General features: G+C 37.5%; 1 protein-coding gene across 1 annotated transcript in view; it reads left to right on the top strand.

Annotated features, from left to right (window-relative positions):
* The window catches only part of LOC131592612 (transcription intermediary factor 1-alpha-like), a 55,759-nt gene extending 29,601 nt beyond the window's left edge, over window positions 1-26,158 (top strand). Inside the window, exons 3-19 of the mRNA XM_058864228.1 lie at window positions 1,395-1,542; window positions 3,458-3,590; window positions 4,892-5,008; window positions 6,029-6,143; window positions 6,765-6,911; window positions 9,562-9,679; window positions 10,899-11,164; window positions 11,838-12,002; window positions 13,507-13,686; window positions 15,399-15,534; window positions 16,558-16,630; window positions 17,934-18,102; window positions 18,649-18,947; window positions 21,922-22,054; window positions 23,007-23,081; window positions 24,256-24,405; window positions 25,411-26,158. Of these exons, the coding sequence (XP_058720211.1) occupies window positions 1,395-1,542; window positions 3,458-3,590; window positions 4,892-5,008; window positions 6,029-6,143; window positions 6,765-6,911; window positions 9,562-9,679; window positions 10,899-11,164; window positions 11,838-12,002; window positions 13,507-13,686; window positions 15,399-15,534; window positions 16,558-16,630; window positions 17,934-18,102; window positions 18,649-18,947; window positions 21,922-22,054; window positions 23,007-23,081; window positions 24,256-24,405; window positions 25,411-25,620 (2,634 nt within the window). The 3' untranslated portion in view covers window positions 25,621-26,158. The remainder of the gene's footprint in view (window positions 1-1,394; window positions 1,543-3,457; window positions 3,591-4,891; window positions 5,009-6,028; window positions 6,144-6,764; window positions 6,912-9,561; window positions 9,680-10,898; window positions 11,165-11,837; window positions 12,003-13,506; window positions 13,687-15,398; window positions 15,535-16,557; window positions 16,631-17,933; window positions 18,103-18,648; window positions 18,948-21,921; window positions 22,055-23,006; window positions 23,082-24,255; window positions 24,406-25,410) is intronic.

The following is a 26,158-nucleotide window of genomic DNA, read 5'->3' as shown; positions in this document are numbered from 1 at the left end:
TTTTCTCCTTTGCAGGTCATCTTTAATGAAAAGAAACTGCTTCAAACTCCCAAGTTTGAGGGGTCAACAGCCCTTGTGTTGTAACTTCATTTCTCAGAAGATACTCACTTTGAGAGATAACATGGTGCAGAAGAATAAGCCTGGAACTCCAGTTCCAGTTCTGTCAGTAACTTGCTATCTGGCCTAAGGCAAGTTTTGTGCTAATTTTCCTCTCTTTCCTGAAGGGGAAACTGGAACATAGTTCTGTATATATATATTTTTATCTGCATGAGATAGAAATATTTCCTTCCTCTTTAACTTTATCTATATTTACCTTGTGTGGGTGCAGAAGTCATTTGGTTGGGTTTCTTTAATCAAACTGAAAACAAAACTAAAACCTAACATTTCCTCCTTGTTGCTCCTGCAAGCAGAAATCTGTCACTGTTGTCTGTAGGATGTAGCAATCTTCAGACACCTTGAGGCTTTGGTTTGTAGCAGTGCTAAACATTGCCAGCAATGAGTGGTAGTTAACTAAACAAGGATCTACATAAGCAAGTTCATTATTTTTTACTACCAAAACCCTACTGAAGGCAGGACATTGAAGGCATTGTAAAGATGTAAGGGAGTAAAAATGAAATGATAGTACGAATGTGTGAAATGGTGTTGTCCATCATTCAGAGTTTTCAGCCTGTTGTTCAGATTGTGGTACTGTAGCAATTTTTTATTGTATATGTGTTTAGTCAGTGCAGAGAGGTTTTGGTCAGATGACGTGTTTGTTTTCCTTACTTTTTTTTTTTTCCCCCCCCAGGTCTGTTTGGTATAGCCCAAAGAGCCCCAGGGATTAACAGGCCACAGTTGGAAAATTCTTATGCATTGGTTGCAAATCTGTTCTGGGGTATCTTCTTTAACAAACATAACTGGCATACTGTCTTTAACAGATGATGCTAAGATTCTTGAGAGCAACTTTACTGCTCAGTATGGTGTGTGCTTCCTGAAACGAAGCAGGTGACTGGAAGTTAAAATTAAAGTTGCTGTTTGAACTGAGGGAGGCTTCTAAAATCAGAGTAGTGCTGGTTGCGTTCTGTCATTAGTTAATATTTCACAACAGCATCTTGTATATAGTAAACATTGTATTGCTTCTAAGTGTGCAGGAAATGGCAGAAAGTAGTGGTCTGTCTTTCATCATGTCCAGCAAAGATTTTAGGGTAACACTGACAAAATGACCTGTTTCTTTGAAAAGTCACATTCAGTTACTTCTGTGCTGTTATTTATAATGTTCCTGTACCTCAGGCAGTTTTCCGTTCTGATTTCATGGTTTTCAGAAAACTATGAAAGTGCACTGATGATGTATGAAAAATAACCTGTGTGTATATTCCAAACTTATTTTAACAGCTACCTTTTCTTCCTCTTGCCAGGTCTGCACAAGCTGTGAAGACAATGCAGAAGCTCATGGGTTTTGTGTGGAGTGTGTAGAGTGGTTGTGCAAGACCTGTATCAGAGCTCACCAGAGGGTTAAATTCACAAAGGATCATACTGTGAGGCAGAAAGAGGAAGTATCTCCAGGTGACGTATTTATAATTTCACAAAGAATTTGTGTCTGCAATGGAAAATTGTATTGTACCAACACACATTTTTTAAAAAAAGTGATAAATTGAAAGCTGGTTTCTGTCAGTTTTTTGTCTCAGATAAGTTGAATAGTGGTACAGATTGCTTTTCTTGTTGTGTTTTTTTTTTATGTAACATGTTTTACCAATAAATACACATAGATTTTATCTTTTATATGGATTGATGGCAAACTATTGTCTAGACTTTAGAGATCAGCTGCAGAAAATATTTCTTCGGGCATTTGGCTTCTCTCGTTTTACTAGGGGTCTAACAAATCGTTAATATGAGCTTTATTGTTGTATACAGCAGGAAAAGGGGCACTAATGGGTTATATTTTTTCAGCATTCTGATAAAAAGACAGCCAAAATTCATGTTTTAGCTATGTGTCTTTTGAGCTTGAAATGTTTTGTCTCAGAAATGTAAGGGAAGTATATTATGAATTGGGGCATTTTTCCTCAGGAGGATCTAGGATAATTCAGGCTAGAAGTGACTTGATCTAGTCCAGTCTCCTGCTTCAGGCATTCAGTTCTGAGTTATAATTGCTGAGGCTTTATCTGTATACAGTACTCTGAGAAATCTTGGCTACTCTGTGGTAGAAAAGGTTGTATTTCTATTCATTGAGAACTTCTTTTGTTTCAGTTTTTTTCCCACTGTGTCTTGTCTTTTAGTGTCATTATAGGAGAATAATAAACATTATACGATGCTGACATTCTACTGGTTCTAATACATCTATTGGACTTGCATTGTTTTTCTTGTAAATATATAATTTTAATTTTATTTTTAGCAATTGTTACATGTTACTTTAAATATATGTATTAGAATAGATATTTATTTTCATTCCACCCTGTTTAGTATTATGAGGTAATCTATTGCTCAAAGTGTATCTTCCACCACGATACTTTGAGGATATGCACTGTATGCTGTATCCCACTTTAACATATGGTTAATCAAAAGTGAGTCCTGGGTGTACTTCCAAGAGAGGACAAAAGTGGGTAGAAGTGGCTGGTGGACTGTTAGGCAGAACATGACTTGGTGGGAGGAGTGATCTCAGTGCACTTAGGCCTCTTTGGGAGGCAGTTTGTTGGTGAGCTGGAAAGAATTTTGACTGAAGGATACAGATCTGAAAATAGCTTCTTCCAGATTTCTTGAAAACAGTAAATGAATGGGTATGAAAAAGAGACCTTATTGATCTGCAGTGAAGGATGGGCTGCAGTGAGAAGCCAGTTTTCATTGCAGGCTCTATAATGCTTATGAACTTAGTGTCCAGCCTAACCTCTTGGAAATCAGGCTTTGTCAGTTAAACTGTTTAAAGAAACAGATTTAATTTCTATGATCTGGTGGTGTTTTCTTTACCCTTTGATATCTGCTCACTAGAAACTGAAGTAAGACCCTTCACCCATTAAGAATGGGGTCCTGAAATGAAGTTCATATCTCCTTATTTACATTATTACATTCTGTATGTTCTACACTTTGAATGTCCATGTCTTGATATCCTCAAACCCCTTTCCACCAGGTCAGCTGAGAAAGAGGACAGAGAATGAATTAAGTCAATCACCTCCTCATCTCAATTTAAGAAAGGAGCTTGCTGATTATGAAATGTCTTTTGCAGCCTCCACAGTACTGGCTACTCCTTTTGTAAATAGTTTTGTGAGGCCATAAGAGATTATGTTAAAATAGGTTCTAGACATTTTCCATTAAGACAAGGTGCTAGCTCCATGCTTGAGCAACAACAGTGAGACATTGCAGTTTGAGATATGGCTGTTGCAGTCTCAATGAGTGACCCGATACACACTTGTACATAGAAGGAAAAACAGGAGAATGCAAACTTGAACAAGTTCAATAGACTGTACTAACATCTTCCTTTATTCAACAGAGGCAGTTGGTGTGACCAGTCAGCGGCCAGTGTTCTGCCCTTACCACAAAAAGGAGCAGCTGAAGTTGTATTGTGAAACCTGTGACAAGTTGACCTGCCGAGACTGTCAGTTGCTAGAGCACAAAGAGCACAGGTATCAAAGCAAAGTGTATGTTTTATCCATCTCACAGGAAGGTAGCATGAAGGTGATTGTAGTTCTAGCTGTATGGAACACAGTCAGGTGGAAAAAGTGCAAACTAAAATTTTCTGCTCAGACATAAAACTCACAAAAAAACCGCAATTTGTATCCCAAAGAATGTGACAGATGAGTGTGTGTTACATATAGAATAAAACCTGTTTCTTCCAGTTGTTAATCTGGTGACTTAAGCACAAGACCTTTTTTACAGTCAAGTTATTTGGTTAGCATTTGTTGCTATGGAGCTCTTCAGAGAGTCCTTAAAAAACACAGGGGCTGTGTTATGCAACTGTACACTTATGTGTAATTTCTCTGTTTGTCCTTCAACAAGATTATATAACAGCATTACCAAACAGCTTCAGAATGGAGCAAATGGGGATTTTTTTTCTGTGAAGAGCCCTTTCAAAGGAAGAGTTAACCTACAGTTTGGCTATTACTATATTTAGACAACACTATAATATTTAAATATTTGTGTTACTGTTCTTTTGGTCATCTCTTATGGTCGCTGAAGCTGAAAAGCAGAAATATATACAACTTCTGAGTACAAGGCAAAAATCTTGCTGGTTAACACATATAGTAGTGTTTTGGGACAGATGCACTTTGGTTAAATATTAATATGCTTGCTATACCTGGTGCAACCACCCAGAGAGCTTACTTGCCTGACCAGGTGAATGTCAGTAGGTGGAGAAGTGTTGGCTACTGTTACTCCTTGGAACAGGCTAAAGATTGCTCTTGCAGAGTTGCAGTCTTCCTCTTTTATTCTCCTTTTCTTAGGATTTATATCCCTTTTATAATGTGCCACCTCTTTTTTCTTCAGATTGTTAAAGATTTCAGTTCCTTGATTTAAAATGTTGCCAACTTCTACCAACTCAGCAGTCAGTCGTCTCTTCTATTTCTACATCGTTGTGTTGCATGAAGTAATAGTGTACCTGCATTTCCACATTCAAAGTGATGACTACCTCAAAGCATTAACTTTTCTTTTGCTAAAATTAGGCTATGGTCACACAATGTCCTTTTGTATTTGTGAAAAATCATAATTTTTTCCTCCAATATGACAGGAAATATACTATAAAATTAAATACACTATAAATTAAACATATAAGCATTTGCTGACATATGCTTCCACAATGACAGTTACATTTTGGATTTGAGCAGCCTCTTTCTTCAACTGAAGAAGTATTATTTTGTAAGTCCCCCTGCTTTTTAGCAAGTTTATCACACCTTTTACATGTGTAAATTCTCACTGCTTTTTATTACAGGTATCAGTTTATAGAAGAAGCTTTTCAGAACCAGAAAGTTATTATTGAGACACTGATCACCAAATTGATGGAGAAGACTAAGTACATAAAATATACAGGGAAACAGATCCAAAACAGGTTTGTATCAGATTATGAGGTTAAAACTGACAGAAGGCAACTTAACATATACTATAGTTTCTTGAAATGTTTAAATTAGTGTATTATGTACCTCTTTCCTTTGAATCTTCCAGAAAGAAGAATCCTAAAGTTCACTGTAGGGACTGTTGCCTGTTCAGTATGCTTGGTTGTGTTAGGTAATAATTCTGCTCAGCCTGTGGACTTAATGGGCAGCAGTTGTTTGGGTGCAACAAAACAACTTACCAAATAGAGACTGTAGAAGACAGTCTTAAATGCTTCCCCACCATCAGCAGATTAATTTTCTTACTGTAGATCCCTCTTTGAAAGTGAAAGGTTATGACTCATGTTTTCATAATGTTTGTGACATGTATTTGAAGATTTATGTAGTACATTTATGCTTGGGGCTGTATTCACTGGGTACCACAAACCTAGGAGAAAAATAAATCTGTAAAACACAATCTGCAGTGAGCCTTTGTGGCTGCTCCTTCAGCAGAGTTCAGGGGCAGCAGTACCCAGGGAGATTCAGCACAGTCAGGGAAGCCAAGTGGGACTTGAACTCTTCCTTCATCTTTGCAGTAGAGGTTTCCCCAATATAACATTTAGCTCTGCTGTTATGAGTTTGAGCACAGTTGTTGAAATGGCTCAGTCAGTGCCATTCTACTTTAGATGGAAATTAGACTTAAGCAGTTTTGATTGGCATGAACCATTCCAGAAAAGTGACGGAGCTCTAAAAATGGACAATTTCAATTACAAAGAGCATTTAATTTTTATCAGTGATGGAAGTCAGAGTTACAGTATTAGAATTTGCCACCAGTTAATTAATTTAATCATAGGTCACTCTTACCAGCTCTTTTTTCCCAGTAATTTTCCTGACTATAAGTATCTGATGATACGTGTATTAATTGGTGCATATGACCAAGAAGTATTGTACTCTAAGCAAGAGATTTTTTTTTTTTAGTACTGTTTAGAGGATGGATTTATGAGCTAAAGAACATTATTTTCTATACTGTCTACTTACAGAATTCTTGAAGTGAATCAGAATCAAAAGCAGGTGGAACAGGATATTAAAGTTGCCATATTTACACTGATGGTAGAAATAAATAAAAAGGGAAAAGCTCTGCTGCATCAGTTGGAGGTAATTTCATTTCTGTCATAAGAAAGTAAATTTCAGTCTTCATATTTTTTCTATGTATTCACATTAAAGTAAATTTCTAGCATTAGTCCCCTGTGCATGTCCTATGATGATTCCAAAGTGGAAAGATGCCCTATACAGGCTACTTGAGCAAGTGGGGTTTTTGATGAAGGAAAGTTTGTTTTTTGAGGGGTGGCCAGTTTCTTTCCCCATGCTTTTGTAATTCATAATTCTATGCATCATGCATGAAAAGTGTTCCATTAGAATTTTTCATAAATTCAGTAGTCCAGTAGCAAATCACAGGAGAGAATTATCTAGAATGGGCACCTGGAAAAATATCTCCAGTTGTGTTTTAAAAAGTGTGTGTGTATGTAGAGAGGTACACACATACATATATATATATATGTAAAAATTTGTCATTAGCACAGGAAGTCCTGATATCTTGAGTAAATGTGTACTGACTTTTGTTTGATAGCTACATCAGGGAGCAGGGATCCTTTTTAGAGGAGCTACGTGAAACCACTTGATCATTGTGAATTACAAATATGAAAGCTAAAGCCTTTTTTACTTTAAATTAAACCTTTAAATTGAACCTTTTGACTGGAACTGCTTTTCTACTTGCAGACTCTGGCCAAAGAGCATAGGATGAAACTTCTGCAGCAACAACAGGAAGTGGCAGGTCTCTCTAAACAGCTGGAACATGTCATGAATTTTTCCAAATGGGCAGTTTCCAGTGGGAGCAGCACAGCACTGTTGTACAGTAAACGCTTGGTAAGGTTAGGAAGACAGCTCTCTCTGTTCATCTAGAGACTACAGTTGCAGATACGCATGCCCATGCTTGTCAGGAGTACTAGGGTATTAGAATTTGTAATGATTTTCTACTAATTAGAATATTTATATATAGTTTTCATGGTTTTTTCTTAAACATAAATACAAAATGTTTCTATTAATTTAGCTCTTTTGCCATGGTTCTCTCCTTTTACAATACTACAGAACTATTGTAGATCTGCAGAAGTAAGAACAACTCCTTTTCTCTGGGTTATGTACCATGAAGCCATGAAACACAGAAAAAAATGTTGTTTCCTATATCATCATTGTGCTTCTTTACAATACTTGCTACAGCATCTGAGTTCATGGAAAACAGTGTTTTGTATATCATAGTGTCTGGTATCTAGCATTTTAATGTAAATATTATTGTATGTCTTTGTCAGGTTCATTTCCCACTAAAAGTCTTTCAAAATCGATAAAAATTAAACTAAGGCTTTTGTTTATCCTTACAAATGATTACAAAGCTAAATATTTCATTGCTATAATGACCCTGAAGATCTGAGTGCATGCTGTTGCACTAAGCTGACTGTTCATGATGGACAGCAATCCTAGAAAATTTTAAAGGAAAAAAACAAATCAAAAGATTACCTTTATTTTTCCAAAGGTTGCCAGACTGTACTTGCCTGACAGCAGCAATCTGGGGCAATGTTGAGGAAAGATGCTAGATACTTTTTTTTTTTTTCCAGTTTCTAGAAACTGGTTCACAAAGCTTTTTTCTTTATTTTCTCATTGGTTAGTTGAGAACCTAGCAGAGTATTCAGTGGGGTTTTTTGGTTTGGGTTTGCTATTGGTGTTTGGTGGTGGCTTTTTCTTTTTTCTTTTTTTTTTAACAGCCATTGTTGATACTGCAAGCTATAGCAGAATATTACTTGTTTTTATCAATTTCAAGTAGTTAAGTTAATTTGGTCTGCCTTATACTGCCTCAGCCAGTCATATTTTTTTTAATTGAACAGAGAAAAAGGACATCAGACTGAGTCATGTTGTTTATAATTGCTTAGTGTTGCCACCAAGGCTCTGCTACATGAGTAAGAAAACAAGTTTCAGGCATCTTAATCATATAAACATTAGGCAGCTGAAAGAAAGGACCATCTAGCCCAAAAAGCCTCAGCAAATGAAAAGAAGTTTTCAAAAGAACAGATTGAGCTTTAGAAAGTTGGTGCTGCTTGGGAGTTGAGTAGATAACTTATCAGTGGGCATTTGGAAAAACTTACTTCCAAGCAGTTTTGCTTAGAGGAGCATGTGAAACTTCTGCTCCAGCAAATCCAGGAGAGAGGAAGGAATGCCCATCAGACTTAAAGGCAGCATTAGAGCTTGGGAGTTGTACTCTCAGGTTGTACTTTTCATTACTGCTAACAGGAGGTAATCAGTCAGGAGTTTATCTACAATACATGTATGTGCACAGTAGTAGGAAAATAGTGGAGCAAACTGGCAGGAACTGTGTGTGACCAGTACTAGGAACAGGACAAAAGTCTAGGATTTCTGTAGTGTCATCTATTTGATTCTGATAATGTACAAGAAAATCCTAAGGAGATCTCTATCCAAAATAGTAATAATGTACTTAAAAATTTTCCATGGTCATTTGAAAATCTTGAGTCATGTAAAATGTTTTTTGGGTATGGTCTTAAACTGACACGCCGAAAATTGAAAGAAAAAACTTGTACACTGGATGCTCTTATAAAATTTCTCTGTAAAAGGAAAAAAAACCAAGCAAAAACCCCCTCAAACTTGTATAATTTTAAACAGTTAAGATGATTTCACCAAGTATCTCTCTTTTCCAGGAAATAATCTAGCACTTAAGAAAAACAAGAACTGAACTCCTTAAGTTCTTTTTTTCAGGATCTCTGCTGTGTGTGATTCTAAAATTAGTGCCTGTTATATTTTGGTATATCAGTTCCTGACATTTCTAGTGAAACAACTTCAAGACAACATTTTCTTTCTAGGAAGTAGATAAATTGTGAGCATTTGGTAGAATATTCTCTTGTGTAATCACAATCCAGTTCTTTGGAACCAAGTCATTGGAAAAATTTGAAAATATCTCTGAATCTGAGTTTTCAAAGACAGTTTATAAAAATCTGTTCTTTGGCTGTCTGAAGAAAACTTAAATTTAGTACAAAAGAAAATTCCCTGTGATCATTCTTGTTGCCAAACGAATGGCATACTTTGGAAGAAAAATGAATGGGCTAAAATAGATTTGTGGGGGGAAAAAACATCAATGGTTATGTAAATCGGAGCTTCACTTGCAAGTAGTTAAAGTCATTGAATATAACGGCCAAGTTTTTAGAAGGATGTGTATTTCTACAGGGAAGAATTGTTATTTTTGTTTAGGCTGTAGTTAACTTCTTTTAAAAACTACTTTAGGAACAAGGGAAAGATGTTAAAAATACCTCTTTATTTGTAGCTTGGACAAGTTTCTCTATCTTTAACCTCAATTCTCTAGGGCCTTGTTCAGGGGGGGGGTTTGTTGGTAGGATATTTTGATTGGTTGCTTTTTTTGTTGTGTGTGGGGGTGTGTAGTTTTGGGTTTTTCATGCTGTTCAGATACATGGCTCTGGCCCCAGAGGAAAAAAACCCCTTATTTTTGTTCTTGTTCTAGATTACATATCGACTACGGTATCTCCTCCGAGCAAGGTGTGATCCTTCCCCAATGACTAACAATACCATCCAGTTCCACTGTGATCCTAGCTTCTGGGCTCAGAATATTTTCAATCTAGGTATGATAAATTTTTATTAGCCCTTTGGTGTCTTGATCCTATTTTGAAAGCAGCTTTCTTTTTGTGATGATAGCCTCTGTGCTATTCATTTCTTTATTTACTCTGTTAATGCATTTCCCTAGCTGTGAAAAACAAAGTGCATTGCATGGGGAAAAGTATTATTTATGAATACTATGATAAAGTAGTAACAGACTTATCTTGTTTGAATGGTATATGTGATGGTGAAAATAGCACTTTCAGTTTGCTGGTCAATACTTCTAACTTCTGGCTTCTGAAACAAGGAACAGTTTTTAACCCTATTTCACATCAAAAGAAAGAGTTCCTGCTGTCAACCAGCACTCACAGGTCCTTTCCCATGGGACAGCTTTCAGCCACGATGATAAGCACCCTAAGAACTCAACAGCTTGGTAGGAGGACTTGAAAGTTTTAGAAGTCTTTCAGGATTTTGACTGTTATTGTGCTTCCTTTCTCCACTGTTACCTTGGTGGGCATTTTTGTTTTTCTGTCATGTGCGGAAGGCTTGGTGAGATATCTGTGGGGCATTTTCTGCCTTTCATCAGAAAGCGCTCTCTCAGTGTAGAGAGGTGGAAATGTATGATTCTCTACAATGTCAGAGGAAGAAAGTGCTATGGCAGCTCCTTTTTCATGATGACATTGGATGGTAGCAAGGAAATTTTCCAAGTTCCTTCTTTATAAATAATTTTCTTATAGACAAGAATTGAAATATATTTCCAGAAACCAGCTGTCAGGTTATGTGGTGATAACTCTGAACTGCTGCTCAGATAAGATGTTTGTAATGAGCTGACTTTTTCCTGTGTTTGCTGGGCTCTTTTTCTTGTGTATGTTTATTTAATGAACTTCTGAAATATGGTCCCTTACATTCTGAAAAGTGCTACAATACAAATGGCACCTGTATAGACCAGCACTGGGGTTCTTGCAGGAGTTTAAGTGACAGATAAAACCAAATAATGTTTATCTATCTAGTTTCAGAAATCACAACCTTTAGGCTATTTTGTTTATGATCAGACATGTTCAATTTTTGTAGATAAGCTAGATATAAGAACCAGTGAAGAAAAAATAAAATAAAGTCTGAGTAAAGCAACAAGTTACTTCAGAAATTGTTTGAGTTCTAGTCAGACTGCATGTCTCAGGCAGTGTGATGGTGTTTCTGCTAACTGCCATACTCTGGTACTGGTTTAATTTATTTTGGTTAAAATAGGTTCCTTGGTAATTGAAGATAAGGAAACTCCACCACACATGCCCAAGAGCCCTGTGATGGAACCAAACTTGCAGCCACCAGGCAGCTTACCCCCCAACCAGCTCTCCAAGTTCCCAACACAGATCAGCCTAGCTCAGCTCCGCCTCCAGCACATGCAGCAGCAGGTCATGGCTCAGAGACAGCAAGCTCAGCGCAGAGCAGGACCAGTAGTGCTACCAAACACAAGAATGCCAGGAGCCATGCAACAGCCTCCTGCTTCTCATCAGGTAAGTTAGGACTGTTTTCAGAGTCTCTTTTTCCTGTGGCACTGAAGGAGAAAGTAAAGATGAGAAAAAAAGGAAAGAACTTAAATCTAGGTACTTTGGAGATCTTCATCTTCAGCATGTAGTTATGTAGATGGTTTAGGGGACATTTTCTTTACTGAGAAATGAATGGGAATTTTAAACTTGCCTTGCACAATGTGTGGTAGCACCCAGCCTATATTTATTCTTAAAAAAATAAAATCTTGCTATATCCAGCCATATAACAGTGCTTAGCAACATTTTTTGTGTTTTTGTCAAGTGATCAAAAAGTTAGTGTAATTTTTTTTTTTGCTACATCTATTTTGCCTAATACCCAATGATTCTCTCACATATCTTTCAAAGTTGGAAACACTCTCACTGGCTCTTGTTCTCTCTCTTCATATATTAAAATAACTCAAAACTATCAGCTAGTCTACTACTGTCTACTACTACTTTTAACATTGGAATTCAATGCTTTTCATTCAGATCAATGAGATAAATTCATTCAGCTGTTTCAGATAAATGCTGTGGTACTATTTATTTGCATATAATTTATGAGGAGTTTCAGAAGTTTAAAAGGACTGTTTAGTAAAAAATGTGTGGAATATAGAAAAGATCTCAGCTAACTTGCAGAACTATTTTTACTGTTTTTATTCAGGCACCACCACGCTTGATTCATTTTCAGAATCATGGTCCCAAGCCCAATGGTTCAGCTCTTCCTGCACAACAGATGAGATTTCCCCAAAATCAGAACCTACCAAGGCCAGCAGTAAAGCCAAACCCACTGCAAATGGCATTCTTGGCACAGCAAGCTATAAAACAGGTAGATTATCTTTACCTTTTCACTCTCCATTTAGAAATTAAGCATGAAATGTGCCTTATATTTTATACTACTTGAGTGATTTTCAGTTAAAACAGACTGCATTTTTTTTCTGTGACAAGATACATATAGTTTTCTAAATGAGGTAACTGTCAAGTTGCTTTCATTTTGACAGTTCTAAGCAGCTGAAGCATTAGGGAGGTTAGCCACTGTGTGTGCTGTGTTGGTGTTTCATTCTCTTGCTGTGTTTTCTGGCCGCTTACACAAAGCTTAGCGTGGCCATTGTCTGCACACTGCAGTCAGTGAGTAGACAAATCAGAAAATCCCATTTTAGCTTGATGATAGTGACTTCACCAGGAACCAGGTAAAACCTTGACTAAAAATCTAGAGCTGCTAGGTTCCTCAGAGTATGGCAAACCTGAACTCTTACAGGTCAGGGGAGAAAAGAGAGTCCACAATTGTGGGACCTCTGCTGAGTGAGACTGATCAGTGCCCAACTGATCAGCAGCTGAACTGGGGCAGAAGCAAACACATCATGTGTGTTCTGGATGTTTAGGAAGGCTCATCTTTATTAAAAAGCATATTATTACACACGAGTCGCTGGGTGCAGGTAAGCAGAAAAGAATCAAACAAATCTGTCACCTGAAAAGTGATGTAATACCAGTTATGCTTCCAGTGCTTACGATATCAGAGAACTAATTTCAGCTAAATGGAAGAAAGCTGTACAGTATCTAAGAGAATTTGTGCAAATAAAAAGTAAGTCACTTCTATTCTGTGCCTGTGAAAAGAAGACTGGCCCATCTTACAAGCCTTTCTTTCAAGATACCTCATAATTCAGTAATGTCTTTCTGAAACAAGAGGCCAATAAATAGAAGGACTGACTAAAAAGGGATTGAGAGAGTCAGATTTTGCCTGCAGTTGCCAGGAAATTCCATTAAAGTCATTGAAAACTGTATACATGTAAATGAGAAGGAAATTTGGTCTGACTTGACTGTGCACTTCATATCATGGTGTTAAATGTTTATGTGGATGGAGATCCAGTCAGCATTTCAAATTCTTAATGACTGTATGTTTTTAAGGGAAGCACAACATCAAAGACTTCAAGGCATCCAGGTGACACTGTAGCCATTTATTTGGTAAAGCACTGGAGTAGTTGTGCATTCAGCTGATTACCTCTAATGCTTTTATTTCACAAAAACTGTTACATTTCTTCCACAACACTGTCAATGCAGCATGAAATATTAATAGATATTTTAACACTGAGGTAGAGTTTTGGATTTAAGAATTTGCATTCATTTCTTCTATTCATAGTTTTCAACTACTTGTCATCTTACGTTGTCTTGTGAGATTGGTTCTTGAAATGAGATAACTTCAGAGTAAATCAGGATTTAATGTTTGAATTCAGCTTCCTAAACTAAGCTTCTGCTTTTGTCAGTGTATTCAGTAGATGTGACCTGTTGCAGAGAAAAAAAATGCTGAATTTCAGATTTTTGTCTCTTCTTTTTAGTGGCAGATCAGTAGTGGACAAACTTCAACCACCCCTTCAACTGCAAGCAGCACAACATCGACTCCATCCAGCCCCACAGTCACCAGTGCTGCTGGGTGTGATGGGAAGAATTATGGTCCCCCTGTGATAGATTTGAGTTCCCCAGTGGGTAGCTCCTATAATCTGCCATCTCTCCCTGATGTAAGTGTAACATAGAGGCAATGTTTTATGGATTCTATTTTGAAGTCTCAATGTTTGTGAGAAATAAAAACCTTTTAGACAGAAATTCTGTTTGTCAGAACGAGAACAGTTCTAGGAAATAAACAATTCAGAGTTGCCTGCATGTTGCTGGAAGTATTCAGAACCGTTCTGGGAGACAGCTGTTAGAACAACTAAGAAAAATAGGATTACAAGCTGTAATTGTAATTGGACTTGTTGATTCGTGTGCTGCATATTTTTCTGAAGCCCTCATAACGATTCTTACAAAAATGTGTTAGTTTAGCTTTCGTTTACCAGTGTCCATAGATAGCAGTGGTTTACTGACGGCATTTCTGGTAGTTTTTTAACATTTTTAAAATCTATTTTTAACTTATTGAAAGAGCTATCATGGGTAGGTATTAATGGTCAGCATACTGGCTATATTCCTTACATCTTTTCCTTTTGGTACTTCTTTTCATACATCTTTTTCATATATTTTCTATCATGCCTGTGAGGTGGTGATTGAAATAGCATAGTAAGATCATAATTTCTTAACCTTCTAAGCTTCTCTTTTATACTTTCTTTTGAATGGTATGTGTTTGCCAGAGGTCCATGTTGTAGTTACTTTTAGTCAGGTGACTTTATTTTTCCACATAACTGCCTAACCTGGTTTTTGTTGTCTAAGATTTGTAGATATCTGAAGTGTCATGGTTTTCTAGTTACAGCTTGCTGTTACTTCCTTTATCTCCCATCTGTGCTTTGTTTTTACCTATATACTATGTGTTTTCTTTATTAAAATGGAGTACATAGACTGCGGAATTACAGTATCTGTCAGAATTAAAGGGGGAACTACACAACATGGTCATAAAACTACTGAGTCTGTGAGACATTTTAGCATATTTATTTCTGTGCACAGTATGAACTCTTCTATTTGTGTGTGATTGAGTTTATGCTTTTAAGATACATGGCCCAAATCACTATTTGGCTGACCTTGCCAAAGCTGCTGCACCCACTTTGGATACATCTTATCGAACATTATTTTACATATTGAGAGAAACCAAACATTTCAAAAAGTCATTCCTCCTTATCAAGCCAGAACGTGTGGTTTTTATGGAAGTGCTGCATTGGGGGTTCCTAGAATAAAGTTCAGTTATCTGGTCTGAGCCACAGTGGAAAGAACAGGTGTTAGTTTGCTATTTCCTTTTTGAGTCAATAATGCATGGTTGTTGTTCAGAGGGTATGTGAGACAGATGGGATTGAGTGTCCTTTGAGTTTCTTCCAGTCCTGTGAAACAATGGTGGATTAAGGGGTAGTTTGTGAATAGTGTTATTACCTTTTCAAGAGTATGTAATGTGAGCATGTCCAAAGAAGGTATGGAGATAAACTTACTTCAATGTGTGAAAGCTCCCTGTTTGATTTAAGCCTTCTCTGTGGCCTTTGGAGAAAAATTGGCATTACAGAGTCATCTGCTCTTAAAATGAAGCACTGTCTGGATTTGGCTGTTTCATTTTCTTTTTAGGGAAAGCAAGATGATATGTTATAAAGTAACCATTTCACTTTTGGATAGGTAAACTTTGGTGAAATGCATTTTGGTCTTTGCTTTCAAAATAACAGCATAGCAGAGGCTTTTTCATTTTGTTCAGTTTTTGTTGCTTTGGAGGGTTTTTTTTCCCTTCCCAACACTAACTGCTTCCCTTTGCTTCCCCACCTTTTAGATTGATTGTTCAGGAAACATCACACTGGATAATGCTGTAAGGAAGGATGGCACTGTAGAGCAGAATCAGCCAAAACCCCCTTCAAACAGGACTGTGCAGTCACCAAATTCCTCGGTACCATCCCCAGGCCTCTCAGGTAATTGAATGTGGTTCAATTTTCTCTTAAAGTAGTGCAATTGAAAAATCTAATGTGGCAGTGTTAACACATTAGATTAATGTTTTATATGAAAGATGAGAAATTAGAAAATGAAGGCAAAGTTGTAGAAACCCTTGTAGAAGGTAGAGTTGAGATAATATTTTAGCATTGTGATCCAAAGTTAAGCATCCAGATCTTAAAAACAGGGATGGGGGGAAAAAGGGGTAGATTTGAGCAAATTGGATAGAAATCCACAGAAAAGTGGCACTCTCAGGTGTATACCAGATTAAGATCTAGCACCTGTGGTAAGAGACGAGTATTTGAGCAAGTGAGATAGGATGTAACAGCAGACTAGAAATGGGTGGGTAGTGCAGCACTGACACAGGATGACCAGAGAAGTTACTGTGATGGGTGGCTGAATGTGGTTGTCCTGGAGGATCCAGGGGATTCCTGTCACCATGCTGGTGGCCCACAGCAGCTGTTCCTCGCTCCCATTTTCTGACCTGAGCTGTGGGAAGGCCGTGTGAGTGGGAATTCCCAGGAAGCACTCGTGCAAGGCTCATGCGCTCGCGTGGTGGCAGAGACAGTGGGTAATGCATTCACAGGCAGCACAGACAGCCCATTCAGGCTCCTCAGGGCTGCTGCTCAGGAGTCTGCTTCACAAGGCTTTTGGAGCCCCAGACCTTGGTCTCCCTCGTATCTGTCCCCCAGACTTCTTCCTGCTCACCAGCTCGAAGTTTCCTGGCAGTTCTCCTGAATAAGACAAAACAGCCTGCAGTGATTAGGTGGAGAGGTCAGCCAGGCAAAGGTACTCACCTATCAGCCTGCTTGCATGTAATGGACCCTTTCTTAGCCCTCTCTTTCCCTCTGCTATCTCATGCCTCTCATCCTTTCATGAAAATGTATTAAATGAGATATTTCTCACTGCAGGAGAAATTTTCCCCAAAACATGTGTACTTCTGAGTTGTATCTCAGATTTGGCACAGACCTGTGTTCTGTTCTAATCTGATCCTTCTGTCCTAGGAGGAATCAGTGTGACAAATGTACACCCTCCAATTCGTTCACCCAGTGCCTCCAGTGTTGGGAGCAGAGAGAGGTAAGGAAAGAATGTGAGAGAAGAAAATGTAACTTCCTCCTCCACAGAACATGCCTCAGTCTCTTTCTTTCTTTAATGCATAAAGATGTCGATTTGTCTCACTTTCTCTGTTGACAGGTCAGGCCTGATGGTTGTTACAGCACTCTTCGCATTCTAAAAGCAGTAATTTCATTTGTAATGTATTAATAGAACATCTAAAGATGTATTGACTCTGTAAATGATGGTTAGGTTGGCGTTATTAAAAGAATACCATTTATAAATTAGGTTTTAACTTCAGAAAAATCAGCTAAAGGAAAAACCTGCATATTGAAAGCCCTTATGGAACTGTAAATTACTTCAGATTTAAGGAGCTGATGTTACAAAGAGGGTTATTAAGAATTTTCTGCTGCAATACAGTTAAGTGAGCACTAGATATCTACTGAGAGTCTACACAAATGTTTTTTTCCCTTACTGATGGAATATTAATGAACAAATATATTTACACAGTGTTGTTTGAAGAGTGCAGATCTGTTAATGTGTTGCAATAAATTAGAGCATATATCTGACATGAAATTAATTTTTCATGCAGAGGAAAGTCAGATGACATTCATCCTACTTGAGCTGCAAATGCAGGTGCCTTTTAATCTGGAATACCTTTTGCTCTATTCCATTTACATGGTAAATTCTGTGAAGGACTCTTATGAATAGTTTAAATGAACAGTTTAAATGGGTGTTTGAAGAATCTTTACTTGCATTTAAAATTTTGATTTAATATGCTGCTGCTTGAATTAATTGTGTTAGATTTAAATTCTTTATTTTAAAAGATAAGGTATTCTAAAGTTTAATTGTCTATTCTCATCCTGTTAGGACTAAATACATGAAAAAAGACAAATCTAGTTCTGAAAGTAGGGTCCAAGTTTTGGTAGAGCTGCAAGGTTCTAAGAAAGTTTTCCAAGATAATGGAAATACATGTTTTATCTGCCTTAGTCAGTTGTATGGTTTACAGTGTTCAGTGGAGGTACTCTTTCATGTATGATTGAAAGAAACTGAGATTATTTGCAAGTTTTGCACTAATGGGTCAAATTATGAGTAATTCTCTAATTTTGGGACTGCACTATCCAAATTTTCCCATTTGGTAATGCTTTTTCGGTATACATCAAAGGAAATAAGCTTGGATGTTCATTCCATAAAGGGAATACTGCTCAGGATTCAAAGAAACAAAGTTGATTAACATCGCGAGGTCTTAGAAAGCATCAGTGTACAAAAAGCTCCCGGTTCTGATGCCTAATTTCCCTTTTTTCCTTCCTTTTCCTGTCATTTACAGTTCTGGCTCGTCCAGCAGGCCACCAGGAGCTGATTCCACACACAAAGTCCCTGTTGTTATGTTGGAGCCGATCAAAATTAAACAGGAGTCAAGTGCATCAGACGAGAACTTCGATTTCCCAATTGTTGTAGTGAAGCAAGAGATGGAGGAGGAATCCCGGCCTCGGAATGTAATATTTACAGCTAGAAAGATTGCCTTTCTCATTGGAGGGTATTTTGTATTTACAGGGAATAAAATCATTTACTCGTATTCTGCTGGGAACTGTTTCAGGGGAAAACTAAAAAGCTAAACAAAAGGAAGAGGTGAAATTCAAAATCAAGCTAGCCCTACTGCCAATTAAATTAACTGGTGTGATCAGACTGCTTTTATCCACTGAAAACCTGGGAAATCCAGAAGTAACTTGCAGAGATGAAATTTTCAGGTGCTGCTAGGAAGTGTTTCCAGTCATAGTGCAGGAATATCCATAAACAAGGCACTAGAGTTTTGGGCCATCAGAGATTAGTTTTTTTTATTGGTGGAGCAGTAAATAGCCTTTCATAGTTAATTTCTTGTGTTAATTTGCCTGTGTTACAGTGTGTTAGTAATTTCTGCATGCACGTTTCAAGTTGTATGGCTGCTGGCACGTAGATCTGTTATTCAGGTCAATTTGCACATTGTTAGGGTCATGTAAATTCACATAAATACTCAATCTGACTTCCTTTGTTTCTTCCTGCAGTCCATACTTACTTCCTTGCTGCTGGATACCAATCACAATTCTACTTCTGACGAAGCTATGCTAAGAACAGCTGCACCAGACAGCACGGATGACCAGCCACGGGTACTGCAGGAGAGCACATTCCCTGGGAAAACAGGATGGATGGGCTCCTCCCATGCTGGCGAGGGCAGAAAAGAGGATGATCCCAATGAAGACTGGTGTGCTGTATGTCAAAATGGAGGGAAGCTCCTTTGCTGTGAGAAGTGTCCCAAAGTATTCCATCTTTCTTGTCATGTCCCAACATTGATGAGCTTTCCAAGGTAATTAACTATTTCAGTTGCCTCTAAAATTGCACTAAAAGACATTAGACTTGTATTGTGAAATCCAGGATAAGACATTTCAGTCTCAGAGCAGTGTCTTCTTGTCTTGTATCCAGCAGTTTTATTAGTTGGAGAAAACCTGAATTTTCATGAAACTTCATCTTAATTGCATATTTTTCTACAAAATCTAGTAAAACTCTTCACTTATTTGACAATTAAGCAAGATCACATCTAGGGCATCTATTATTAAAACTGGGACACAGAATTACATTACCAATCTGTCATAAATTGTTTTAAGGGTGACTGAAAATAGTTATATTTCTCAATAATAATGATTTAAAAGAAAAATTAAGAAATGTCTACAGGAAAAATCTGGATTAACATAATATTAAATATATTACTGCAGTGCTAAACATGGCTACATTCCCAGCATGGGATGTGTAGTGACTGACATATTTTATAACAGTCAGTGTTGAAACAAGCATTAAGCTTTCTTGAATGGCTGTTACAAAACCATTGCTCAGTTTCTTGACTTTCAAAATAGAGTCTTAAATAGATTATTGTTATAAGCATTACCGGCGTTTGCCTGTGGAATTAGCGTCTTTGATTAAAATAAACGGCATTTTGCAATGCCCCAGCTTGGAAATGTCATGCAATAAGCTTGTTTGTATTGAAGGATAAAAACATTGGTCATAACATGCTCATTGGTTAATGCTTTTATAAATATTAGGTTTTCTGATTAAATATCAGCAGAGTTTACTGGTGTAAAACATTTAGATAGCAACTTAGATTAGCACGTTGATCATCTCTGTGCTACTCTGCACAGGCATACTTCTGAAAGTATATCATTCTTTTAAATGTCACTAGAAATGGAACATTAAAATGTTTCTGTTACTTTTTGAAACTTCAGATTTCAGTGTTTGGTTTTTTTTATTAAAACAAAGCTTTATGCCATAAGGAAAACACAGTAAGTTTACAATAAGCACTTAAATTAATAAATATTCTTTCTGGCAAGAAAACAAAAAGTAATCTTGAAGCAGGTAGATAACAGTGCATTACAAGACTTGGTTTCTATTAAAATTAAATCTTCAATAACAAGTAACAAGTTTGTAATTTCATTTTTACTGGATCATTCAGTGGAAACTGAAGTAATGATGTCTGAGGGCAAGGGAGCCAAAAGCCACTTTGATGGCAGGTGTTCAGATCTGAAAAGGTGCATATTACTACAGGTGCATTGTGAGCGCAGTTCGCTGACTTCTGATGTATCAGGTTTTTGTTCTCATATTTGTGGGGTTGCTTGCATTTTTTTCCCCAGCTGTAAGTCTGCTAAACAAACTTCAGTCTCTTAGTCTTAGTTCCTTCAAATGCACAAAATAATTTTGTTATTTTGGTGTCAGCGGTGTCAGTCTGCTGCTTTCATGGTTGCTTTTTGTTCCTGTTTCAGGTGGATCGGGTAATTTCATAGGTTCAGAGAGTCACAGGGTGTTCTGGGTTGGAAGGCACCTTTAAAGGCCCTCTAATTTGAATCCCCCTGCAATGCTCAGGGACATCTTCAACTAGATCAGGTTGCTCAGAGCCCAGTCCAAGCTGCCCTTGAATGTTTCCAGGGACAGGGCATCCACCACCTCTCTGGGCAACCTGTGCCAGTGTTTCACAGTCCTCACTATAAAAAACTTTTTCCTTGTATCCACTCTGAATCTACCCTCTTTCAGTTTAACATAATGTCCCCACGTAGATTCGTAAGGCCACGGCATCTTTTTTCCTTCATTCCAGCCTACCACATTCTTCCTGATTGTTGAATATTTTAATGCATCATTCCTCTATCTTTAATTTGTTCCTTGTTTTCTTGTGTCACAAGATCTTTAGGTCATGGCCTGTATGAATTTTTGTGTATCTGCCACATCATTTCTGTAAGGCTAGTCCAGGCACAGAGGTGACACTGTCATAAATCACTCTGTGAATTTAAGGTAGCAGAAAGTAAAACTTCTTGAAGCAAAATGTCCATCATTCACCACTGCATGTTAAAACTGGAAGATGGTGAAAACCTTTGTATCACTCTGAATAGAAAACAGTAAGATTTTCTTTTTAAATTTGTGAAGTCTTCTGCCTTACTATTGAAATGAAATAAAGGGTACTGCAGAAACTATTTTCCATTTATGAAGACACTGTTTATAATAACACACCTCTGGGTAAATACACGCAGTTGAGCTCATAACTGATTATTGCTGGATTCTGTCTATTGTGTGATGATTCAGCCCTCTGGTGGTTATATGCAAGCATGCAGGTTTATTTTCTTTTGTAGAGAGCTGTATTAAAAACATAAATTCTTCACAGTTTTTTTCAAAACTTTCAAGTTCATAAATTGTGTTCAACAATCAGTGGATGTAGCTTGCAGAACTAATTATCTTATAATCTTATGCTGACTTTTAAATCTCCAGTATTGTCTTACACAAACTGGTAAAATCATGAAAATTTGAAAGTTTTAGGGAGTGAAATATTTTCAATTTTACAAAGAATCTGGTCTATGGTAATCTCTGTAGATTAGTAATGTGCTGTAGATCAAGCTTGTAGAGGGTATGTAGTTCTCACCATATAATACCAACACTTTTCCTTCTGTTCAGCCCAGATGACTCCTTCAGTCTCTCAGTAGTCATGGTTGTACAGGGCTCTTCACAGTGCTATCCTTAAATCGTGTGAGCTCAAGTGAAAAAATTTCAGTATTGACAAAGGTAGAGACCATCTGTCTATGTTTCTGCTAGGACACCATTAATGACGCCAGTGCCACTTAAAGGAAACAAAGTTGTAGTAAAGCATTTTTGCCAGCTGTTGCAGCCTTTTGTACCACCAGGAAGAAAACAACAGAGATGCAGAGAAAACCCACCCCACAGATGAGGGATTTACCCAGAATATGTGGAAAGCCTTCTGGCAAAGGAGGGCTCTCACTGAGATCAGTGTGTCTGTTTGTCTTCTTCAGTGGAGAGTGGATTTGTACATTCTGTCGGGATTTGTCCAAGCCAGAAGTTGAATATGACTGTGATAAACCTGCTAACAGCTCTGAAAAAAGAAAATTGGAAGACACCATGGGTTTGGCACCCATAGACCGTAGGGTAAGGATAAAATTATTATTTAAAACTTTTAAGCTGAAGCAGTTTTGAACTGTGTTAGAAACTTTTGTCAGTGTTTGCCACCTGTTTTCAGTTAGCAACTTATGTAAATCTGCTGAAATTAGTATTTTATTTGGGGGTCTTGGTCTACATGTAGAACCATTTATGGAAGAGTAGTTGAGAGAAGACTCAGTCAGGTGCAAGAAGTATGACACTGATTATGTGGGTGATTATGATGAGATTTATTGCTAACACAGTATCTAAATATTGCCAATGCAGTCTATAATAGAAGCAGGTCTGAAGGGCTTTAACACAGACAGGTTCAGCTGGAAATGTGCAGGTTTGCAGAAAGCACAATTGTAAAGCACTCATGGAGCTACTTTAGGATTTTATCTCCACTGTCACTCACCTGTCCAAAAGTGAGCGTTCCCATCCTCGGGCTGGATGTAGAGGTGTGGGATCCACCTGGAGGCTGCCCTGCAGCCCCTGGAGGTCAGTTTGCCCAGCTGGCCCAGGCTCCAGGAGCATTTTGTACCCTTTTGCAGGCCCATGTATACCAAGATCAATTGAAACCATCACCACTCCCCCATCTCTGGAATACATTAATTATGCAAGCATCCAGACAGTTCCTCCTGCAATTCCCACCTGGTGTTCTTATCTTTGGACAGATCATATTGCCCATCAAGAGTAGCGTGAGTGTATGTGTGTGGAGGAGCTCTATTTGTATCAAATGTAAGTTATAAGCTCTGTAAAGGTTCTGATAAGGGATCAGCAAGCATAAAATCACACAGAAGGATTTTTAGAATCTCTTTCAAGGCTCAAGATCCATTTTAACATATTTATATACACAAAGAAAAAGGTGGAAGACTGAGTTCTGTATTTCCTGTAGTTTGTGATTTTAGAATAAGCTGTACAGGACTTCTGAATTACTTGGTATCTGTTTTTCTTGCCACAGAAGTGTGAAAGACTACTACTATACCTCTACTGTCACGAAATGAGTCCTGCCTTTCAAGATCCAGTTCCTCCCACAGTATGTACCTCACTTGTTTCTATTTTATGTTAGCAGCATATTTGCCGTGTTTCTAATGGCATTCTAAAGTCCATTATCATAAGTCACATTCCACAGACATTCAATGCATTAAACGTGTGTAGTTTTATTCAAACTGGCTGAAGGGGAAAGTTAAAAGTTGAAGCATTGGGTTGGCAGGGGATTTACAAGTAAAATTCCACAATAACGATTTTACTTCGTACTTTAAAAATGGTTACAAAAAGTAAGTTCTAACTTTGCTAACTTCTTATCCTGAGTTACATCACTGAGAAGGTAAATTGGGATATATTTGGGGATTTTAAACATTACCTAGTTTTGAGAATTGGGGTACTTTATAGTAGTAATATGAAATTGAGTTTCTTAGTGATTTGAAATTTGTTACTTTAAAATGATAAGCAGTACCTAGGTGCATTAGAAGTCCAAGGATACAAAGAGCTACCACCATGATCAGATGAAAAGATCAGTAGTGAGTCTGTGGAGAAGGACAGTGGGGAAAGAGTTCACCAAAAAGTAGTACATTCTTATGCAGCCTTCATTCCAATTCTGAAGAACATTCCACAGAGTTTAATAATAAGTGGTGCAAGAGATTAACTAATTATTCATATTATGGTCATGTGTTACTAAATTCAGGTATTAAAAATGTGAATCTTGTTACGAGAAAGTAGGAAAAAATGTAAATATATTACCACTGGTTTTCATTCTTATTTACTTTTTCTTCCTAAAGAAAAAAAAATCTTAATCCTACAGCCACAGTTTGGTTTTGAAAACCATTGAGATCTCTGGAATATGCCACCATTTCAAAGGACTTATTTCATATGGTGGTCTTGAGAATGAAACTTAATAGATAGCTTATTTGACTACACCTGAAAATAATGTCCAACTCTTTGGCTCTATTATATGCAGTTAGTGGAAGTTCTATGTGTTTCTCTTTGATTTTAAAATAGGCATTAGAAAGAATATGTTTTAGCCAACAAATTGTCATACATCACTGTTATTCCAGAAACAGTCTGCATGTATATTAAAACTGCAATTCTTGTATCTTTGAGTTGTACTTTGAAGATGAGACTAAATCTTCCCCACTGTCTCAAATCTAAAGGTTTAGAAAACAATAAATTATGAACACGATTGCATTTTGGACTTCTTTTTTTCCACTTAGGTCCCCGATTACTACAAAATAATCAAAAAGCCTATGGACTTGTCAACCATCAAGAAAAGGCTTGAAGTGACCAATTCATTCTACACAAAACCAGAAGATTTTGTGGCTGATTTCAGACTGATTTTCCAAAACTGTGCTGAATTTAATGAGGTTAGAAAAGTAGATACTTTATCAGGTTTTGTTGGCTTCATTGCTTTCAGGAAGATTGTAATGGGGGTAGAACTTACAACGCAAGAACTTACTGTATTAAACCTACTTTGATGATGAGACTACAGTGAAAACAGATCAGATTTGACACTGCTGTGGTCTGAGATAACTCTGCAGTGGAAATCTTTTCATGGAAGGGAGGAGGATGGTAACAAACATAGCTGAATGGCAGGACAGCAGATAAAGAAAAGGACAAATTTTTTACCATACAGGTTAAGAGTGGGCATTATGATCTAAAAATTGCTTTAGTCCTTCTTGCATCAGATCTTAAATTCAGTGGGATTTTCATTCTGAGAGCTCTTTACTCACCCTTATGATTTCAAGTCACATGTTAAGTAATTGTTATTATCCCCTACTGCACATAAGGGAACATGTGGTGAAATAGGGATGCAGGTTCTGAATGGACCACAAAATGAGAGAATTACAGTGTGAATAAAGGCTTCTCCCAGTGGCCTCTGTGGTGTTTTCATCCAGTCACCCTAGATAGGAATTATCCCTAAACAGGTGATCTCTGCCTCAGGAAACCGATAGCTGTGGTGGCTGTGGTGACTTTAGGACTGCTCAGTGTTCCACATTACAGTCATTGTCTACCAAGTAGTATTTTCACTGTTACTAAAAAGATCTGTAAGCTAGAGAAGTTTCTAACACCCTGAGGGCGTATCTATGTGTTTCACAGCACAACACAACTCTGCCCCTCTGCTCCCACCCCAGTCAGGATTTAAGAGTTCTTAGAATTTTTGTGTAGCTTTCAGAAACTGGGTGGTTTTTGTGAGTGGCTTCTGTGGTCACCTCCCCTTACTCTGAGTTTTTGTGCTCTCTGGGGTCCTGTGCTCCATAGTCATTCTTGCTGCTGAGTGATGTTTTTTGTAGTTTGTACCTAAAAGACCTAATGTGATCTAAGTACAAAGCTATTTCATGATGCACTGATGTTGTTAATTCACCCAACAGCCTGATTCAGAAGTGGCTGATGCTGGCATGAAACTCGAAGCCTACTTTGAAGATCTTCTAAGGAACCTTTATCCTGAGAGGAAGTTCCCTGTACAGCCAAACAGCCAGAGTGAAAAAGATAATCCAGAACTTAGTGATGACTCAGATGATGACTTTGTACAGCCCCGGAAAAAACGCCTCAAAGGAGAAGAACGTCAGTTGCTTAAATGAGCCACATGTGTTACTACAGAAAGTTTTTTAAAAACTGAGAATATTTATCACTGGTATCACTGTTTTGACTTGTAGGGTTGTGAATATTTACTAGACTTTCTGCCCCCGACTGAAACACAAATCTAATGGAGATCAAGGCATGTGAAGAGCTTCTCTGAAGTTCAAACCTTTCATCTCTTTTCTGGAGCAGCTCAGAAATTGCCATTTGCGTGGGGTGACAGCTGTTTAACTTTGCTTTGAAGAAGAAGTTTGTATAGAATTGAACTTCAAAACATGACATGGGTTCAACATGTGGCTTTCTGAGTTTGAAGAAAATGTGATCTCACCAGATTTTAATTTTACCAAAGGCATGTGGCTGGCCATAATTTGGTCTCTCTGTACTGTATTTAACACAAGCCATGAACAAAGATGGTGTAATGTTATTGTCCTGAAATACTGATTGGTATAATGAAAGTGTAGTTGCCCCGAAATAAGTTATTGGAAATTTTAAAATGTAAGGGAAAGGGTATTAAAAATAACTTGGAAAAAAAAAAAAAAA

This window comes from Poecile atricapillus, chromosome Z, assembly GCF_030490865.1.
Source record: "Poecile atricapillus isolate bPoeAtr1 chromosome Z, bPoeAtr1.hap1, whole genome shotgun sequence".
Lineage (NCBI taxonomy): Eukaryota > Metazoa > Chordata > Aves > Passeriformes > Paridae > Poecile > Poecile atricapillus.
This window is presented reverse-complemented; position numbering and strand designations above follow the sequence as displayed.